The 18,916-nt window shown below is 39.0% G+C and overlaps 2 protein-coding genes across 4 annotated transcripts; one reads left to right on the top strand and one right to left on the bottom strand.

Moving 5' to 3' along the window:
* Positions 1-285: 285 nt before the first annotated feature.
* On the bottom strand, positions 286-6,670 carry ptges3a (prostaglandin E synthase 3a (cytosolic)). Of its 2 annotated transcripts, XM_067528122.1 has the most exons (9): positions 6,511-6,670; positions 5,297-5,410; positions 4,699-4,768; positions 4,518-4,616; positions 4,199-4,288; positions 1,932-1,988; positions 1,353-1,380; positions 821-878; positions 286-748 (listed from the first exon to the last, which is right to left on the bottom strand). In XM_067528122.1, coding segments are annotated over exons 1-8 (480 nt in total). In that variant the 5' UTR covers positions 6,513-6,670; the 3' UTR covers positions 286-748; positions 821-858. The 2 variants fall into 2 exon arrangements, with proteins under 2 accessions (XP_067384223.1, XP_067384222.1); XM_067528121.1 differs by having other exon boundaries at positions 286-878.
* A 6,779-nt stretch (positions 6,671-13,449) lies between these two features.
* dtx3 (deltex E3 ubiquitin ligase 3) lies at positions 13,450-18,838 on the top strand. 2 transcript variants are annotated; one of them, XM_067526624.1, is made up of 4 exons: positions 13,450-13,940; positions 14,681-15,474; positions 16,571-16,788; positions 17,001-18,838. In XM_067526624.1, exons 2-4 carry the CDS (start codon positions 14,695-14,697, stop codon positions 17,074-17,076), a joined length of 1,074 nt encoding a protein of 357 aa, XP_067382725.1. In that variant the 5' UTR covers positions 13,450-13,940; positions 14,681-14,694; the 3' UTR covers positions 17,077-18,838. The 2 variants fall into 2 exon arrangements, with proteins under 2 accessions (XP_067382725.1, XP_067382724.1); XM_067526623.1 differs by having other exon boundaries at positions 13,450-14,201.
* The last annotated feature ends 78 nt before the right edge of the window (positions 18,839-18,916 follow it).

The following is an 18,916-nucleotide window of genomic DNA, read 5'->3' as shown; positions in this document are numbered from 1 at the left end:
AACACAAGCCTCCAAAGCATAAAGTGTATGTGATTAACATTTATGACCTGTACTGCTGTAAACAAATCGGGAACTCTAGAATATACAGCATTTCTGTCTTTGCAGCAGTATGCATATAAAATAAAATTTAAAGAAAGAAAAATAAAATACATAACTTATGCACCTGCTACAATGTGCAGTGTTATAGAAATTAGTATAGAGAAACAAACTCAACTTTGCATATAGTCATACCATTGCAAAGACTGTACCACTCTACTACTGTGTAATGTCAAAACAAGCCGCAAGTTACACAAGCATGTTTATTTTAAATGCTAAATATGAAATTGTTACATATTTGCAGATGTTGGCATACATTGGAAAATCATTTAAGCACTCCTGCTCTTTAAATTAAACAAAATGTGCAATTTACAATACAAACATTAAAGGGAAAGCTATCAAAAAAACAAAAAAAAAATACTTTTGGAAAATGGGCATTTTTAAATTTTTAATAAGAAATCACAATGTTCAATACATAGCCTTACATTTAAAAACAAAAAACACACACACACACACACGAGCGGGAGAGAAGGTGTAAGACATCAGCACATCCCATTACAGTCAGTTAAGTCAAACATCATTTTCATTTGAACATAATTGTCCATGCAGAACAGAACAGCAAAGCACATCACTGGATGTCACTACGGATCTGTGCACGTCTGTATCGAACAGTCACTCCCTCTCACACCTCTGAGGGGTTTCACTTTGGAAACTGAGTAGAGAGATGAGGATTATTCTCCATGGTGGCTGCCAGCTCATGTCTAGTCTCTTTTCAAACGCATACCTTGCTTTATTTACTACTGAGGTGGCCTCCACATTCAGCTACTCCAAGTCAGGCATTTCTGGAACAGAAACAAAAGTGATGTGAGTGCATGTGCTTTAATTTAACAGAAACTCATCTCTCAACATGACAATTAACACCAATATAGAATTAAAAGGTAGTAAATAAAATGAAATTAAAAAAAAAATATATACACACTTTTACAAATTTAGGTCCAAGAGGCATTTTAGATGGAACACAGTCATGCCCAAATTAATACCCAATATATGCGCTTGTGAATTTAAAGCAAGAGTTAAGAGTCCTTAAAAAACTAATCTACTTTAAATAAGAACTTCTGTGGGGATAAAAAAATAGATTTGAGTCCTTTCTAACACGTCATCACTATAGCCCAAGTAGAATTGTTTTTTTAATGCTATGGTTTTAATAAGATTCTATAATGTGCATGTACTTGGCAGTGTCTAAAATTGTGGCTCTCCTTTTATTTAAGTTAATGCTTTCTGGTGACTAAAATGAAACCTCTTAGAATAGTACTTACTTTCATCATCACTGTCTGCACAGTCATGCTGCAACACAAACCAACAACAATTTCAATTCCTCATACAATACATTACCTAGTAAATTTTACTTTAACTTTCTTCAAACAAATATCCAACTTCAGCAAAAGATACAAAATAGGGCTGGGCTCAAATATTTGCTCTTTAATAGGTATAAGGTTTTCATTTTGGCCTTTTTGAATACAATTTTCCAACCCAATGTAAGTTGTTTTGAGTTGACCTAAATTCTTTGCCATCACTAAACACATCGAGTGTTGGCTTCAGATAGAGGCACACACTGAGCAGTGTTGTGGTCTCAATGTGAAGCCTGCACACAAAGGCAAATGTTAAATTAACTTAAGACAAATTGAGGAACAAACCATCCCAACTACTGTCCAGAGTTGGAGGTACAGTGAAATAGCCAAGCAGCTGTTTGATTAGCATCTTTCACACTATAGTAACAGCTGTCCAAACAAGTTTAAGATAAAGCCATTTTTAGAGTGACCATTAGCATCGAAGACCAGGAGCTGGCTGTTTCTATTCTTGGAAAGTTGTAATACAGACGATAGAAATACACACACCTCTTCATCTGCACCATCTAAATCTGGTAGATCGTCCCCTCCCATGCTGTTCATCATCTGGAGAAACACACAGGGAACAGCAAACATGTCACTGTAGTAATATAGTCATACTATACAGTTGAGGAAAAAGTATGCATCTTCTTAGAAATGGTTAGAAGTGTAAGTTCACTTTTTTCAATTTGGTTATGTTGCAGCCTGTTACTAGAATAGTTACATTTTCCCCTCTACACTCAGTACCCCAAAATGACAAAGTAAAAACAGGCTTTAGTTTTTTAAAAATACATTTAGAGATTTCTAAATTGAAATATCACAAGCATTCAGGCATTTTGCAAAAACACTTGAAATTTAGCTCAGATGCCTCCCTTTCTCTTGATCGTTGGAGATTTTTCTACGTGCTGACTGGAGTCCATCTGTGGTGAATTAATAAATGGGCCTTTCCAGATCATGTCAAAGCCTCTCTATAGAACACCTCACAGCCTCACCATCAATCAAAAAAGTAATCTAAATTATTTTCTCCATTAGGCTTTTTTATTTTTGAACATAATTTAATATAACAATTTACAAAATAAACATTTTAATTCATCAATATTGTATTCTGTCACATTTCTTTATTTAAAGTATGCACTGAAGGGCATTATTCACAATTTTTATTGGCACTGTTTTGTAGACTGATAAAGTCTCTCCACATAATTATAGCAAGAGCTTGTTACATTCAAGTTAAAGGAATATGGTGCAATCTACATTTAGCAGTTAAACAGAAAAGTTGCAAAATTCAATCCCCTTTAGAGAGACAACCACATGTAACCTAAACTCTAGCAGTCCATCAAAAGGTGCTTCAATATTGCTTAAACTATTTCCATACTTTAAACAATGGCTGTAGTTTTTTTCCGCTTGCTCATTAGTGGACTTCTTGCTCTCACTAGACACAGCCATCTTACCTTTTACTTACGCACGAAGGCACTTTACGTAAATCCACGAATTTTCATAATTGATTAGGTCGACAAGTCTCCCCACCCTTGGATTAATGCAAGGCACAGATCTAGGGAGGGCTAGAAAAACCTATTATGCTGAATTGCAGGTTCCTGGAGTCTTCCAAGAGCTGGTTAAACTGCTAAACTGCACAATGGGGAGAGAAGGGCCTTAGTAACAAAGGTGACCAAGAACCCAATGGACACTAAGCTCCAGAAATCATGTGTCAGGTTGGGACAAAGTTCCAGAAGGACAACCATCACTGCATCCCTCAGCAATTTAGGCTTTATGGCAGAGTGGCTAGATTGAAGCCTCCCCTCAGTCCAATTACATAAAAATGCATGGAGCAAAATAGCACCTGAATAACTCACTTTGTAGAACATTATTCTCTGTCTGATTAAACCAAGACTGAACAGCTTGGCCTCAATTCTAAATATTATGTCTGAAGGAAGCCAGGCAACCTCTCATCACCTGCTCAATACCATCCCTAGTATGAAACATGGTGGTGACAGCATCATGCTCTGGGTTTTTTATTTTAGCAGCAAGGACTGGGACACTGGTCAGGGTTGAGGGAAAGTTACATGGATTACAGAGATATTCTCAATGAAAACTGTTTCACAGCACTCAAAACCTCAGACTGGGCGAAGGGTTCACCTTCAAATGTGATAATGATCCACAGCCAAGACAACACAGGAGTTTCTTAGGGACAAAAATTTTGTAGAGTGGCCCATCATCTGAAACATCTCTTAAGTGACCTGAAAATGCCTTACCAAAAGTCCCCAAACAACCTGGCTGAGGTCTAGACGATTTGCAAAGAATAACAGAAAATCGCCAATCCGGGTGTGCAAAGCTTGTTGTGTCATATCCAAAAAGTCTGTAATTACTGCCAAAGGTGTTTTAATAAAGTACTGTTTAAATGGTCTGAATATTTGTGATAATTCTGTTTTTTGGTTTTTAATAAATTTACTAACATTTCTAAAATTCTGTTATCCCTGGGGTAGTGTTCGTAGATTGACCAAAATAAATAAATTTAAATACTGTAGTATCAAGCTGCAATGTAACAAAACTGAAAAGGGTTTATAAACTTTCCAAATTCACTGTATACAAGTTTGAATCTCCCATTTCCATTTAAGGGAATAAAAACTTCAGTCTCACACACTTTCTGATGAAACATCTATACTAGCTCAATGTGCATTAAGTATGTTGATAAAAGTACTGTTTTACATTGACATTTTTAAATAAGGAGATTCAAACTTTAGCACCTAATTGCAGATGGTGTGCATATTTAAAATCCTTACCTCTGAGAATTTGTCAAAACTTGACAGGTCCTCATCTGAGTCATCTTCCCAGTCTTTCCAATTATTGAAATCCACACTCAGCCAGTTGCACTAAGAAAATATGATCCACGTAAGGCAGTATTTATCCAATTGTTTTATAGTTTCAATATTAATATTACCATTTATCTATATTATCACCACATATTTCTGAGGCATTTATGACAGACAGTGGAATGTATGGAGAGACTGGAAACCAGGGCAGAGGTATGTTCTATTAATATGCAAGTTGAATGTGAAGTACATCACATCTGTATGATTTTTATTTAAAAATGAAAGTTACCTTTGACTTGTCTTTGGCAAGTCGTGGCCATGATTTCCCTGTCTCTGCTTTTCGTAAACAACACACGACAGACCTGTCAGTGCGTCTGTGTTTGGATTCCTGTACAGAACAGAGAGATTGGTGATGCTTTATGGATAACACACGCTAGATTGGCAACTATAACAACATCTGACAAACATACTTTAGGATCAATCTCCCCAAACAGGTCAACTGTATTCTGGTGCTTGACATCGTCGGTACCACTGAAACAGCTGTAAGAGAAAATGAAGAGTGGTCATAATATATACATTAGATCTAGTGTTCATGAACTATAGTGCAGATAACCTTCTTTAGAGGAAGAGATGTATTTACAGGAGGGCTTACATTTTTATTACATTAAAGCCAGTACAGAACATTGTTGTCAGCCTCCACTTAGAAATGTATTTTTCTTACTGTTACATGAGTTGAATTCTGATTGACTGCAAATGTGTACACTGATCTCAAAACCAGCCTCGGAGCCAGTGGCCACTATCATATTTATAGTATGAAAACATCTAACATATTGACAGACTTAAATTTTGCTGCATAAATCTTATGACCAGAAAGTAAAAGTTTTGAAACAGACATTTAATTAAGGGTAAAAGTGAAGAAAAAAACCCAGGCATCACTAATTTATTGTTCAATGCATAATTCTTTCCGTTTTCAAAACGATTACTTCAGATGCTTCTTGGGAAAAAAGATTTTGCTCAATTACCCCAAAAGATTTAGTCAGAAATCTTAATGTTATTAATGCAGCTTACCTGAAATTGATTTTGGACTTGTCAAAATTTACTTGCACATCTTTACTGTCCTCTACGCAGAACTCAATAAAAACAGAGTCCCGTCTGTCATACCACTTAGCTGTTGCAGGTTGCCTAATGATTAAGAGTAGAAATAGGGGAAATAGGTAAAGTTAAAACAATACACAATCTATTTTTCGTTCTTCTAAATCCAGAAGTAATTCCTCCAGGATTTCATTGACTGATTGTTGCAGCCTAAATGCCTGATTTTACGAATTCAAGAGGGGGTTTGTTTATTAATACGATCGCACCATTACGAATACCTGGAGTCGATTAGAACAATTCAATCGAAGTGACCGGGACACACCTGATCCAGGTAATCAGTAATGGATTAGGAATAGCTGAAAGTAGAGACTCTCCGGGACTTGACGAATAGTCCCTGTAACTAATCTTAAATAGTAATTGTTCAAGAACGTGCCACTGATAAATTACTAACTATAACAAATATTAAAGTCTTTTTTTTTTTTTAATTCTGCTCTGGTTGTCTACGTGTATAAGGTGCGGCAACATTTCATCTTGGATTGTGGTGAGTCATGTTGAAGTTTCACTCATTCATTCCAGATTATCGTTAGCTTCGATACAGCCGCTGCCGTCACGCAATAAGTCCTTAGGAACAAACTCCAGCCCTAAGATTAAATAAAATTAACGTTACAGATTGTAACGTCACATTTATCGTCGCAAACATTTACTAACGTTGGACTTTAGAGTCGAACAACATTAGCAGTTAATGCTACATTACTAATAAGATATATCGTAGTTATCATTTACATTATCACTAACGCGTGTTAGCGTTAGCTCAAGTTACTTTGGCTAACATTAAACACTGAGCTAGCCATGACTGTTTTTTCCAGTACCAACATTACCCATGTCCTGTTGACTGAAATTAGCCTACGAACTAGCGGCAACTCAGCTAATACAAGGCGCTTAAGCACAACTAGCTAGAAGAGTATCGGTTTAGGGAACATGATACCAGATTATACGACTAAAGGAAAGTGACGATGCACTGTGCCTTTTAATTCTGACAGCACTGCAAGTATGAATTCAGGCTAACGCGTTTGCTAGGTCAGTTGACAGTTAGCAAACCGACTGATTCGCTGTTTGCACCCACACACACTCTACCATGACTACTAGTTGGCTACGACCGTTAGCGACTATTTAACAAACGCAGGACTTACATCTTCAGTTTTAGCAATTAAAATCCCTCGTCGGGCCACAATATAGACAATACTGTTACGTAGATGTTGTGCCCGGCAAAACTGAACACCGAAACCTAAACGGTTAACTCCTAACGTTTATAACACGCACTGACGTTTTATCCAAACATCGCGTGCTCTCCCAGTTCTCCCGCGATGTTACCATTTTATTCGCCTGCTACGAGCATGGGCGCGAGCCCCATCCGCCGGGGACAGTTCTAGAACGTGGTGTGCTCGTGCTCAGTGTTCGAGAACAGAGCCCCACCAACCGTTCAGCCTAATAACAGAGAAACTGCTGAAAGTGTGAAAAGGTGAAGTTGACACTTGACAGCAAAGCTGATTTAAAAAAAAGGAGTTCATAGCTTTATGTCACCGGCTTCTCTTTAACTTAATAGTAGTTTTGTTGAGTCTTCCATCGTGATCTTGTGGCCCCAATATTGTAAGAATTCAGATTTGGGATTGTAACAGATTTAATTAATTTTTAACATTGGTGAAATATTACTGTAACCTTTAGGTAATGGTAAACGTCAATATGGATACTATAGCAAGCTTAAATTATAAATTGCCTATTTTAATAGGTGGTTTATCAAAATAATAAAACTCCAGAAAACAAATTTAAATACATAACTCTGCCAATTGTGTTTTTGATTGCAATAAGTTTTTAATCACATCTTGTTTCCAAAGAAAATTAGGGGCGTTATCACTCAAAATCCTTCATTTCTGGATGTGGTCTGTTCTTATCACAGCTCCCTGAACTATTTCTCTCCTGGTACACTTTGTAACCTACTTGATATAATGTCTCATGAAAGCATCAACTAGTCCTCTTGACATTATTCCAACAAATCACTGAGTACTGGTTATGTCCCTGATTATTTCAAAGTTGCCTGCATAGATCCCATTTTAAAGAAATTTGGTCTTGATTCTAATATCCTGGACCGCTACTGCCCCATTTCCAAATTGCCATTTGTCTCAAATTCTAGCGGGGAAAAAAAAATAAAAATAAAAAAAAAAGTGTCACAGTAGTTGCTGACAGTTCTGGAAACAACAGTTCAGAAAAGTTCCAATCAGGTTTTTGCAAAAACCACAGCACAGAGACAGCTCTTCTACATGTCAGAAATGACCTATTTAATGCTAACTCTGGCTTGTGCTCTATCCTAGTGTTGTTGGATTTAAGTGCTGCATTTGACACAGTAGATCACAATATTCTGTTGGATAGACTGAGGCACTGGGTGGATATAATCAGGCACAGCATTAAACTGGTTTGCTTCATATTTGTCTAATAGGAAATCTTCTGTCTCAATTGACAATTGTGTCATCCGCCTCCCCCTCTGAGTATGCTGTTCCCCAGGATTGATACTTGTCCCAATTCTGTTAATCTACATGCTTCCACTGGATGCTGTTATACGCAGACATAATATTTCATTTTACTGTTATGCCAGTGACACTCAGTTGTAACTCCCCATTACTCCCATGGACCATAGTAGGCTGAGTTCTCTACAAGATTGTATGTCCAATATTAGAAATTCGATGTCCTTAAATTTCTTCAATTAAAATAAAATACAATCGGAAATTCCCATAATTGGACTGCAAAAAAATTTCAGTAATATACTCACATCCTTAGGGCCTTATCAAAATTCGTTAAGTCAGTTGTCAGAAATATTGGTGTTTTATTTGACTGCAACTTGAGCATCACCAAACTAGTTCAGTCCTGTTTTTAATAATTTTAGGAACGTTGCAAAAATCAGATCTATGTTAATTTTAATGATGCTGAGACTATCATTCATGCTTGTATCTCGTCTAGATTATTGCAATAGCCTATTTTCCTTACTTCACCAAAAAGACTTGAAATGCCTACAAATTGTTCAGAACTCAGCAGCTAGGCTCCTGACTAGAACCGGGAAGTTCAGCCGCATTACTCCTCATCTTGCATCCCTACATTGGCTCCCTGTTCATTTTAGGATACATTTTAAGATTTTACTGATTACTTATAGGATGGCGCTAAACCATGCAGTGATTTATATTTCTGATCTTTTGATTCCATGTGCCATTATGAAACTTAAGATCAGACAGTGGATTATTGTCTGTTCCAACTTCCCAGTTAAAAACCAAAGGGGATAGAGCATTTTCCATCATTGCTCCAAAATGTGGAATAACCTGCCTGATGAAGTCAGTGTCATCTTTTAAGTCTCCTCTAAAAATGCATTTTTATAAATTTGCCTTTCCTGATATGTGAGATTCTTGTTCTAATATAAGCCATCTAAACAGCTTTATGCATTTTACCTGGTGCTTTTCTTTGATTTTATACTTAACCTGATTTTATTTAAATATCAATTTTCCTTTTTAAATGTACAGCACTTTGATAAGTGCTTTATAAATAAGCCATTATTAGTGTCAAACTTTAACTTAAGCTAGTTCTAACAGACGAACTTACAACACCGCACCAGCTAGCCTTCTCATAACCTACTCTGCTGTGGTGCTTCAAGGTGACGTTGTCTGCCCAGATCTTCTGTAGTTACAAAATTATGAGAATGCTCCAATGTATAAATCATGCCAGAATAATTTTAATCCTCTTATTTAGAATGGCAAGCCTCACCCAAAAACTTTCAGAAGTGAATTACTAGTTATCAGTTTTTGATCGCACTTAAGGATTTGCAACATCTTTCTAGAAAAATAGAAGTTGAACAAACTTTTATGCAGAATGACGTGAGAATAAAGGGGAGGACATAAGAATAAAAGGCATTGAACAAGTTACCATTACAGTGTTAGAAATCATAAAATCATTTGAGTGGTATAAGTTGCAATCAAAGTAAAATGTATTTTTACAGCATCAGAGGCACAACACAAGACTGGGCACTTGGAACATGGATAGATGGGGTACAAGCCAAAGCTTCTCCATTCACAGTCTGCTTCTCAGCCAGCTATTTAACAGATGCATCTTTAGTACTGTTGCCAGCCATAATATCAGGCTGAAGCTTAGCATTCATCATTTTAGGTCCCTATAGGAATAGAGGCTGTCAGATCCACCTGCTGCCTAAAATGTTCAAGCAGCAGAAAATTACTTTAAAGGCAAATGATGCAACTCTAGCTGATGGCATGTTGGACACAGCTTCAAGCGGTTGGGCTTGAACAAGACAGGCTCAGAGGAAGTGTGACCAGTGTAAGGCTTGGTAGCTGCTAAAGAAGCAAAATGAATAAAAGCCAAAAAGAGTGAGAAGCATTTTCAGATGAGTAACTGCACATTTGACAGCCCCAGAACAGTGTTCAGGTAATGGGTAGACTACGGCTGCCAAACGTTTTGTTTCTACCTGTGATCACCATGCGTTGGCTGTTTGTCTTGTGTGTAAAGCAAACTATCACCATTGAAGTCTGAGCTTTACTGATATCTCTCAGGAATTCATAATTTAAAAAGGGACTCTACATTCTGTACTGGAATTCTGTTCCGGAAGGTTTCACAGACAAGGCTATTGGGCTTTGTGTTTCTGAAGCATGGGTGAGATATCAAATACAGGACTGTACCACATGGTTACTTCTATGGTCCCCACATTAGTACCCTTTTCTTTTTATTTAAAATTACAAGTGTGCTTGTCTGAATTTAAAAAACAAAAAAAAACTTCCAATTGCCTGGAGGGTCAGTGGTAGAGCTCTGGGTTGGGATGCAGAGTGCCCCAGGTTTTGAATCCCACCCCACCAGGTGTGGCCCCACCCAGCCACTAAAGGACAACCTTGGTGTCAGTCTCAGATAATATGGGAGGGGTTGCAGCAGGCATGAAAACTTACACCTAATCAACGAACACATTCCGCTATGGCGACCCCTGAAGGGACAAGCCAAAAGCAGTTGATTCTTATGGTCCCCTTCCTTTAGTCATCACTGGCTGATCAATAAATACATCATTGTGAAACTGCTGTGCAGTGTAAGTTACCAACAAATAATCATGAACAATAATCTGATTAAATGCAGGATAGATGCAAAGGTGCAAAAACCAGCACTGCAATCATTTCATGTGCAGGACGCCAAGGGGAACCTCTGTTTGAGCTGTAGCCATCCTGCCCAGCATTTGCATGATTGAGATGGCTGAGAAAATACAGCAAGGGCTTAAATCAGAGCATGATTAACAGCAACTCTTCTCTCAGCTTCACCCCCAGAAAAATCCTCAAGTGAGACACCAGAGCCACCACCTGCAAGACAGCATGCTCTGGAGATGTGGCAATGAGATTGACCAGGTACCTGATTGACCTAAATAGTTTTGGTTAGCAGAGCTGTTTGATCACCTGAGCATGATGCAGTGAGGGGATTTAGTTCAGGACCCAAACACAGGCTGTGACAAGAGGTCAATTAAGATATTTAATGATTATTTCAGAGAATGTTTGGAGAAGTGGAGTTGGCAGGGTGTCAGCAGCTGAAGATGGAAAAGATAACAAGACTTACAGGGGCGAGGCAGGGTCCAGGAGATACAGGCATGTAAAGACAGATCAATATGCTCAGCATTCCATCAAAAACCACCAAGGCTGGAAAGCCAGTGAGACATGAGGAAACCAAGATCAATCTGGCAAGGTACTGCACTGAGAGCTGGGTTAATATGGGCAGCAGCACAGGTGAAAATGATTAGGAATGATTGCAAAAGTAAAGTGACTGAAATGACCATAGGACAGGAAGTGCAGCTGATGGACTATAAAATTAAAGTTGTAAACCTTAACCGTTGGTGGAGAAGTGCAAAATTAGAGATAAAATCTCTTGCAAATTATTTTGTCCATCCATTTGTCCACCACACAAAACTCTTGACAGTTACTGTGTCAGCGAACACTTTGTCTGTCCATCTAACGCCCAGGTGGAGGCTGGATCTCCACTACAGCTTATAGATTTAAAAGTCCAAGCAGTCAATGGGGGTTCATCAAGAACCCAAGAAGGAGTGTGTGCTGCTTGTTGGGAGCTGACCAGCTCACACTGTTAGCATAGAGGTTAACAGCGAGCTAGCCCCTATGAGTGGGAGACGTGCCTCCCTGAGTAAACACCACTGATTGAGGAAGCACATGCTAAAGCAGTGTGAGACATTGCCAGAGCAGAATGCTCTTGCTTTTGTAAGGGATCCTGTCAGACACGACAGTGTTTACACCTAATATTTTACAAGATAATTGATCCAAATAATAATAGGTCTGATTCACAAATATTATGTTTTGCAGCTTAAAACACTGACATGACATCAGTGAGAGTAATGTCCATTAAACCAATAATATGAGTTTATATTAGATTCTTCTTCCACATTCAGAGTGATCTGTCACTTTTATTGTGAATTTAAAAACTCCTACTACTTGATTGGTTGCATCATTGAATAAAACAAAAGAAACTAGTGTCACTGTCACTAGCAGACACTGAGTAGGAGACTCAGGTCAGCTGGCCTAATGTGCAGAGTTGTTGACAGAAAACCCTACAAAGGTTGGCAATATTGTAAGAAATAGTTGCAGTAGGTGAAGAGGCACAAACAGTGGACTGGAACAGTCTTGTACATTGATTACAAAGTATGAAATGTTTGGATCTATGCAAAATAGCAGGCTATTCACATGTCAGACGCAGATCTCATGATAAGATGAAAGATCAACACCAGCAGTGAGGCATGAAAGTGGAAACATAATGATCTCGGGAAGCTTTGGCAATAGAAGAGTGGCCCTATGTGACCCTAACCCATTCTTCCTGATTGTGTAAGAATTATCTAGAGAAAAAAGTACCTGCTGGAATATTCTTGGTGATTGCTTGGCCAGCTCAATCTCAAGATCTGAACCTCATCAAGCTGGTGTGGGAGAAGGTGGACCTGTCATGGATCCTACTCTGATCTCTGTCACCCACACCATTTGGCCATCCCTGCCCTGATCTCTCCATTCTCACACATCACATCCTCCATCAGTCTTCATACCTTTGCTCTCCCTCTCTCTCTGCCTCTTGCTCTCTCTCCCCTCCCTCTCTTGTACTCTTGCTCTCAGTTTTGCTCTATCCGTGTCACGCTCTCTTTCCCTTTGTCACGGTCTTGAACACTGTCATGCACAGGTGTCCCCTTTTACCGTACTCCATTTAAGTTTCTCTGCGTATGTGCTTTCAGTTTCCTTGAACTGTTGTTTAGTTTCACTAGTAGTCATTTGTTCCCTAGTTAATTTAATTTGTGCCCATGCTCCTGGTTCCTCCAGCCCTGCCCCCACATTAGATGCCTCACTCTAGGTTTTAGGTTCACCATTTCTGTCTGGTGTCTGTTGGTGTCTGTAGATGTCATTCAGAGGCCAGTAATTTGAGGTTAGATTGCATCAGTTAATCTGTAAATCAGAAAATATTTTGTCAAATTAGGTGACTTTGACACAGCAGCTATATCATTTGATTGAAATTCACCTTTTTAGACCTGCATAAGTTATAAAAAGCCTTGGGGATAGGAAATATGTTGATTTTTCCATATTTTATTTAAATACCTTGAATGCATTTGCTTTTACAACAATTTATTGTTTTAATACATTTGCCAGTTTTGTCTCATGAATGTATAATTAATTCTAGCCAGCTAAAGTTAATTGAAAGGTAAATGGTCAGAACAGAACCCTGTCTTTATGATTTTTTTTTTTTATTATAGTGGACATTCACATGAAAACATTTATATAATAATCTGTCGTTTAACCCAAACAATGTATTCTGCCCAAATTTAGCAATACTTTTATTAATGCTGTCAGTAAGTTAGTGTATTCAGACGGCTTAATTTGCATAATAACTAAGTGAGTGGGTATTCCCTCGATTGCGTGTAGGCCGCACTCTAGTGTGTACTTAGCCTGTAAGTGTTTCGTTCTTATTAAAGCTGTTAATCACGACCAAATATGATTCACTCATGGAATCAAAAAACACAAAACCACCATTTTTGTTAGCCAATCATGTCAGGTCAGTGACGAACTTCCTGGTCACATTTTCTCGTAGATCCCAGTCCCTGTTATTAATGGGTATGTTTGCTCTTGCACAGTCAACAGGAAGGACACGGCTTGGGAACGAAGACACGGGCTCAGAGAGAGAAGAAAGCAGAAATTATCTGCTTGGAGAAAGCTGCCACATAGCTAACGTGGTGGGAGCCAGATAAGAAGAGGAAACTCCTAATGCTGTTTACTCTGTGTTACGCCTAGCCCAAGGACGTACGGGGAAGGCAAACACAAGCGAGACTGGGGACGAGGTGGAGGGTTTGGATGGCATTTAACAGGGCCAGGGAAGAGCTACTGAAACCTTAAAGAGATACGTGCTGCGGATACGTTTGGATATCATGTCTTGACTTCAAAGGACTAATTGTCCGCGGATAAACTGCAGCAGCACGTCAGACATTAAGGCCTCCTCAGATGGAGAACAGTGCTCTTTAAACCAGCCAGAAAGCTCTCTGACAGGCGGCGCCGCGCCACAGCAAAGGGTGAGGTATCGAAGCAGTCGGCGGCGCGGGGGACACACACCACTTAGCTTAAACGTTGACGCGAAATGTATGAAAGGCTAAGATAATGCTCCAAAATCGCTGAATTCCCCCTTTGCTGCTGCTTCCGCGGAGAATGGCTCAATCTGAGTATCGCCGAGCAACGGTGATAACGCTTGTTCCAGTCCTTCAGTTTTTCCTCCTCTCCTTTTCTGTTAAACAGGACGCTTTATTCGCAATTAAAGGGATTTATGGGATCACAAGGTAACTTGCAAGCTTATGTTTTTGTGTTTGCATGTGACCGTCTGTGGGATTTCATGTTTTCGCGTATGACGGGTTTTAGTTTCCTTTGTTTACAGTGTGAATTTCAGAACAGCTGATAACGTCCTCGGCAATGCCGCGATACTACCTGTTTTATATTTCACTGATGTCCTGCAGTCACGGCAAAAAGCATCTCGTGTAGAGATATATGTACTTTACATGCATACACTGAAAATAAACAAGCTGAAAGAAAGTACATTTTAATTTGCTGTTATACGTGGAAAAGTAAGCCACCAGATTCAGCAAAAACAAAAACTCATGGCTATGCAAAATACATTATTCTCCATAATGCATTTGAAAATAGCAACATGAACTTGTGCATATCCTAAATGGATGAATTGGATTGTTGTTCACACAAGCAAAAACTGTTGTGTTCTATTTGGCTTTGTTTAAACTCTAAGGCTGTGTGCTTTTCTTTGCAGTTTCCTCTGATGAGATGAGTGTGCGTGCTGGCCAGGGCAGTGATGAGGTGCTGGTTTCACAAGCAGTGTGGGATTACCTGGCTGCAGCTGGGCGGCCCTGGCTCATTGACTTCCAGCACAAGCAGGGGTTGAGTGCTGGTATTGTTAGGCGAGGAGAGAGGGGGGGCTGCTGTGCGGTGAGGCTGCAGCCAGTGGAAGGCTTCAGTAGCACTGGAGCTAGTGTGATGAATGGACCCATATCCAGTGAGACACGAAAAGCCTTTATTGACCTATGCCGTTGTGCCCGCAAAGAAATGAGCAAACAGGAAGGGGGACCCAAAAGGAAGATTCCTGGTGGTATGGGGGTCCTGCAGCCGAATGGAGATGGGAGCCCGCTTCAGCCTCCACCTATCCAGCCCAGGCGCTCCCAAAGACAGCAGCAGAGATTCAAGAAGCCTGCTGATGAGGCCTATGCTATGCTCCACGATGCAACCCAGAGAACAGACAGTCGGTCTGGCATGGCTACACACAGTGAAACAGAGGACATTAATACTTGTTCAATCTGCATGGGAGATATCGTAGAGAAGACTACCCTGGAGAGGTGTGGCCATTCATTCTGTCACTCTTGCTTAGATCAAGCCTTTAAGGTAAAGAAAGCCTGTCCTGTGTGTCGGCTAGTGTATGGCCAGTTGATTGGAAACCAGCCCGCCAATGGTACAATGATTGTGGAGCGAGACCCTGATCTGGAGCTTCCTGGCCATGAAGGCTATGGCTGTATCTGGATCATCTATAGCTTCCCTCCTGGCCTACAGGCGGTGAGTAGCCTGAGAGCATGTGCAGGTGTGCTAGTGAAACTTCTGATAATCATTTATGTCATTATACTCAACTCACAGTTGTCTTGGATGATTAATAGAGATTGTTAACATTATAAATTAGAATTGCAATTAAAATGGGCAATTTAAAAAATTATACATTTAGGTTTGAATGGGCAAACTCAAAATTCATCTTTGTTGTTATCATTATTAGAACAACTACCTGAAACATTTAATATATTTTTTTTTAAATTAGGTATTGTGCCTTTTAAGAAAGTAAGGCAGCTTCAAATAGACTTTAACGTTAAAGGTATACTCTAGTGATTTGATATTTCGCCTTTAACAGATTTTTGTCCTCGGTGAAGAAAAAATGCTGCATTCCACATTACAATGGGGGCATCTTGTCTTTACACATCTTTAAAACACAGTGGCACAAATTTGTATGCCAATTTTCTGATGTGAATACATCTATGTAGCCTAAAAGCCCAAGCTGAGATAACCCCTACTGATGCCCAATAGAGGTTGAGCTCTCCCCCACGTGACATTTTACAGGCTAAGTAATACTTTATATAAACTTATATGTAAAATCAATAGCTGTCCCCCTCCTAGGATAAAGAACATTTGTATGTGTTTCAAAGATGTCAGGAGTAGCCCTTATCTGTTTTAGACTGCAATGTTCAATGTTTTTATTGTTTACCAAAAAGAGGAAATTAACTAGGATAGAAGGAAGTAAATGGAAAAATGGCTTTTCTACCTGTTGGTACCAAAACGCTTTACGCTGCTTCTTATTCAACCATTCGCAATCACAGTCACACAGCGATTCTATGCAGCTGCCTCACACTTGAAGGGAGCAACTAAGTTGGGGTTCAGTGTCTTGCACAAGGACACTTAGACATGTTATGGAAGGAGCCAGGGATCGAACCAACAACTGCAGGATTGATCGACGACTGCTCTACCTCCTGCACCACAGTCTTACACATAAACAGAAATCATGCATAAAACACATCACTCACAGGAATAAACATCACAATCATAAATAATTGTACTATAAATGTATTAATAAAGCGTCACAGCTTTTAAATTGATCCTGTTTTGACAGCCAGAACACCCAAACCCAGGTGTTCGGTACCCAGGAACAGACCGTGTGGCCTACCTCCCTGACAGCCCTGAGGGGAACCGTGTGCTGGGCCTTCTGCGCAGGGCCTTTGAACAGCGCCTTATCTTCACCATCGGTACCTCCATGACTACGGGCATGCAAAATGTCATTACCTGGAATGACATTCACCACAAGACCTCAATATGGGGTGGACCCCGCTGGTATGTGCTTTTAGATGAAAGTGAATGGCTGCTGTGATTTGATTTGGTAATAGCATTTTCTTGTGGTGGTACTGACAAAAGGGCTCAGATTCACAGATACAATTAAAGTTCCTGACAAGGAAATTCTTTCAGTTGGCCTTGGCTTGATGGACCCTATGGCTGTCTGAACTCATACAAATGCACTGATGGCTTTTTTTAATGTCTCCTGACAGTTTTGGATACCCAGACCCCACTTACCTGGTACGAGTGACAGAGGAACTCAGAGAGAAAGGCATAACCACGGACTGACAACATGAAAATGAAACTTTCCCATTATCTTTGTGGTGACCATGACTCAGCTCCAGGTTGTGCTCTGAGACTGCCTGTTCTTTAAATGACGGCTGAGGATGGTCCTCAGCAGACAGGTGTTTAATGCTGTGGCAGAGCCCACACCACTCCACTAGCTGTTCCTCTGTTTGTTCACTTTATTCCAGTGCTACATGTGGAAGAAGGCACTTTGAGTTCAGTGCATTCTTGTATTACACAATCCTCTACCTGTCACAGTTGGCAATAGGACCCATATTTGATGCACTTGAAGCATCATGGCATACTGGAATTCATGATACTTGCATATTATTTAGAAAATCGAATTTCAATGTTATAAAACACTTTATGTTAATGTTTATTTCTACTCTCCGGATTACTTATTTCGTACAAGCACATTCTTGGTTTTATCTGTCCAGAAATGTTTGAGTAAGTCTTTGATTTCACAATTTCTAATTACTTCATTAAGGATTATATGGCAGAATAACCCTGCCAGCATAGACAGCATCTGTTTTTCTTACGTCATTGCAGTCTAAAGCACTCACAGGCACTTTGCTCAGACAGTCTGTTTTCAATTAGGTCGGTGTTACTGTTTTTGCTCAGGCCCACAGGTTTGTGCAGTCATCAGCTTTTAGTCTGGTGACTACAAGATGATGTCAGGTGCTTGGAAGTGTTCTTTTGCTTGTGATTTTAATGTTTTTCATATATTTACTTAAACATGAGGAATGTTAAATGATGTCTCTTTGCAGCACCTTTTGATGACATGCATTTGGACCCTCCCCTGGGTTTTTTTTTCTTTTATCTGCTTTGGTCAATATCGTTATTTTAAGATGTCTCCCAGGTGTTGAGCCCATTATGTTAGTTGTTAGTAATGTGCTCATCTAATTACCAGATTTAAGATGATGTCAAATATAAAGGGCATATAGACCATTAAACCAAATGAAAGGCACAAAAGCTCTTTAAATATCTATGCCTCCTTCCCTGTAAAACTGGAACATTTGCCAGCTAGGGTTGTCATAAAAATGAGGTAATTGTTATAAATTTGTTTATCAGAACCAATGACCTACTATACACAGCAAAAAAATGTGTTGAGAACAATTGATCTGATTCAGGTTGGGTGGGATGCTGATCCAATTTCGTTGTGCCTTTCTTATATTTAAAAAAAATAATAATAATAATCAAGCATGATGTTACTAATGAATGGTAAGCAGTTTGGGCATATTTAAGTCCTACGTTATTTGATATATAAGCAGCATTATGGTTGTAGCTATACTATCTGGCTTTAAGTAAAATAGTTAATGAAAATATGTATACTTATATGTATTAAATTAGTTTCTCATTTATTATTGTAGTCCAAATGCTGAAAAACCCCTCAGAACTGATAAGGCTGTTTGTGTAAAAGTGCTTTGCTAAACGCAGTAACATGCTAATAGCAATTTTTTTCATTAATTTCCATACATCAAATTCGATTTTTATGTTTTCATCACCTTTGCATTTTAGTTAAGGGACCAATTTAAATATTTTGGGACACAGGATTGTCGTTTGCGAAACTACTGTGCAAACATTTCTATGCATTACATGAATACGGGGAAGTGAGAAGATTGGATTGTTGAGAGTACACATATTACAAAATGATTGTTACGGAAATGTTAGGGTTTTGCTTTTCTAATTGTGTTGATTCGTACTTTGTTGATATTCAGAATAATGTGCTTTACATTTTAATACTTGAATAAAAAGTTATGTTTGGGTTTGTGGTGGATATTCAATGTAGGCCCTAAAAATATCAGGTGTACCTTCAGCCACTACAATTAAAACTTGATATCAA

Source organism: Channa argus, chromosome 13, assembly GCF_033026475.1.
Source record: "Channa argus isolate prfri chromosome 13, Channa argus male v1.0, whole genome shotgun sequence".
NCBI classification, from domain to species: domain Eukaryota; kingdom Metazoa; phylum Chordata; class Actinopteri; order Anabantiformes; family Channidae; genus Channa; species Channa argus.
The sequence above is the reverse complement of the archived record's forward strand: the minus strand, read 5'-3'. Positions and strand labels throughout refer to the sequence as shown.

What these genes read in the sequence shown, in the direction of transcription:
- dtx3 (XM_067526623.1), top strand. An exon ending in TCCCTCCTGGCCTACAGGCG is followed by an intron (nt 15,475 to 16,570) that starts GTGAGTAGCCTG and finishes CTGTTTTGACAG; the next exon opens with CCAGAACACCCAAACCCAGG. An exon ending in ATATGGGGTGGACCCCGCTG is followed by an intron (nt 16,789 to 17,000) that starts GTATGTGCTTTT and finishes GTCTCCTGACAG; the next exon opens with TTTTGGATACCCAGACCCCA.
- ptges3a (XM_067528121.1), bottom strand. An exon ending in TTGCCAAAGACAAGTCAAAG is followed by an intron (nt 4,289 to 4,517) that starts GTAACTTTCATT and finishes ATATTTTCTTAG; the next exon opens with TGCAACTGGCTGAGTGTGGA. An exon ending in GTTTTGACAAATTCTCAGAG is followed by an intron (nt 1,989 to 4,198) that starts GTAAGGATTTTA and finishes GTGTTTCTCCAG; the next exon opens with ATGATGAACAGCATGGGAGG.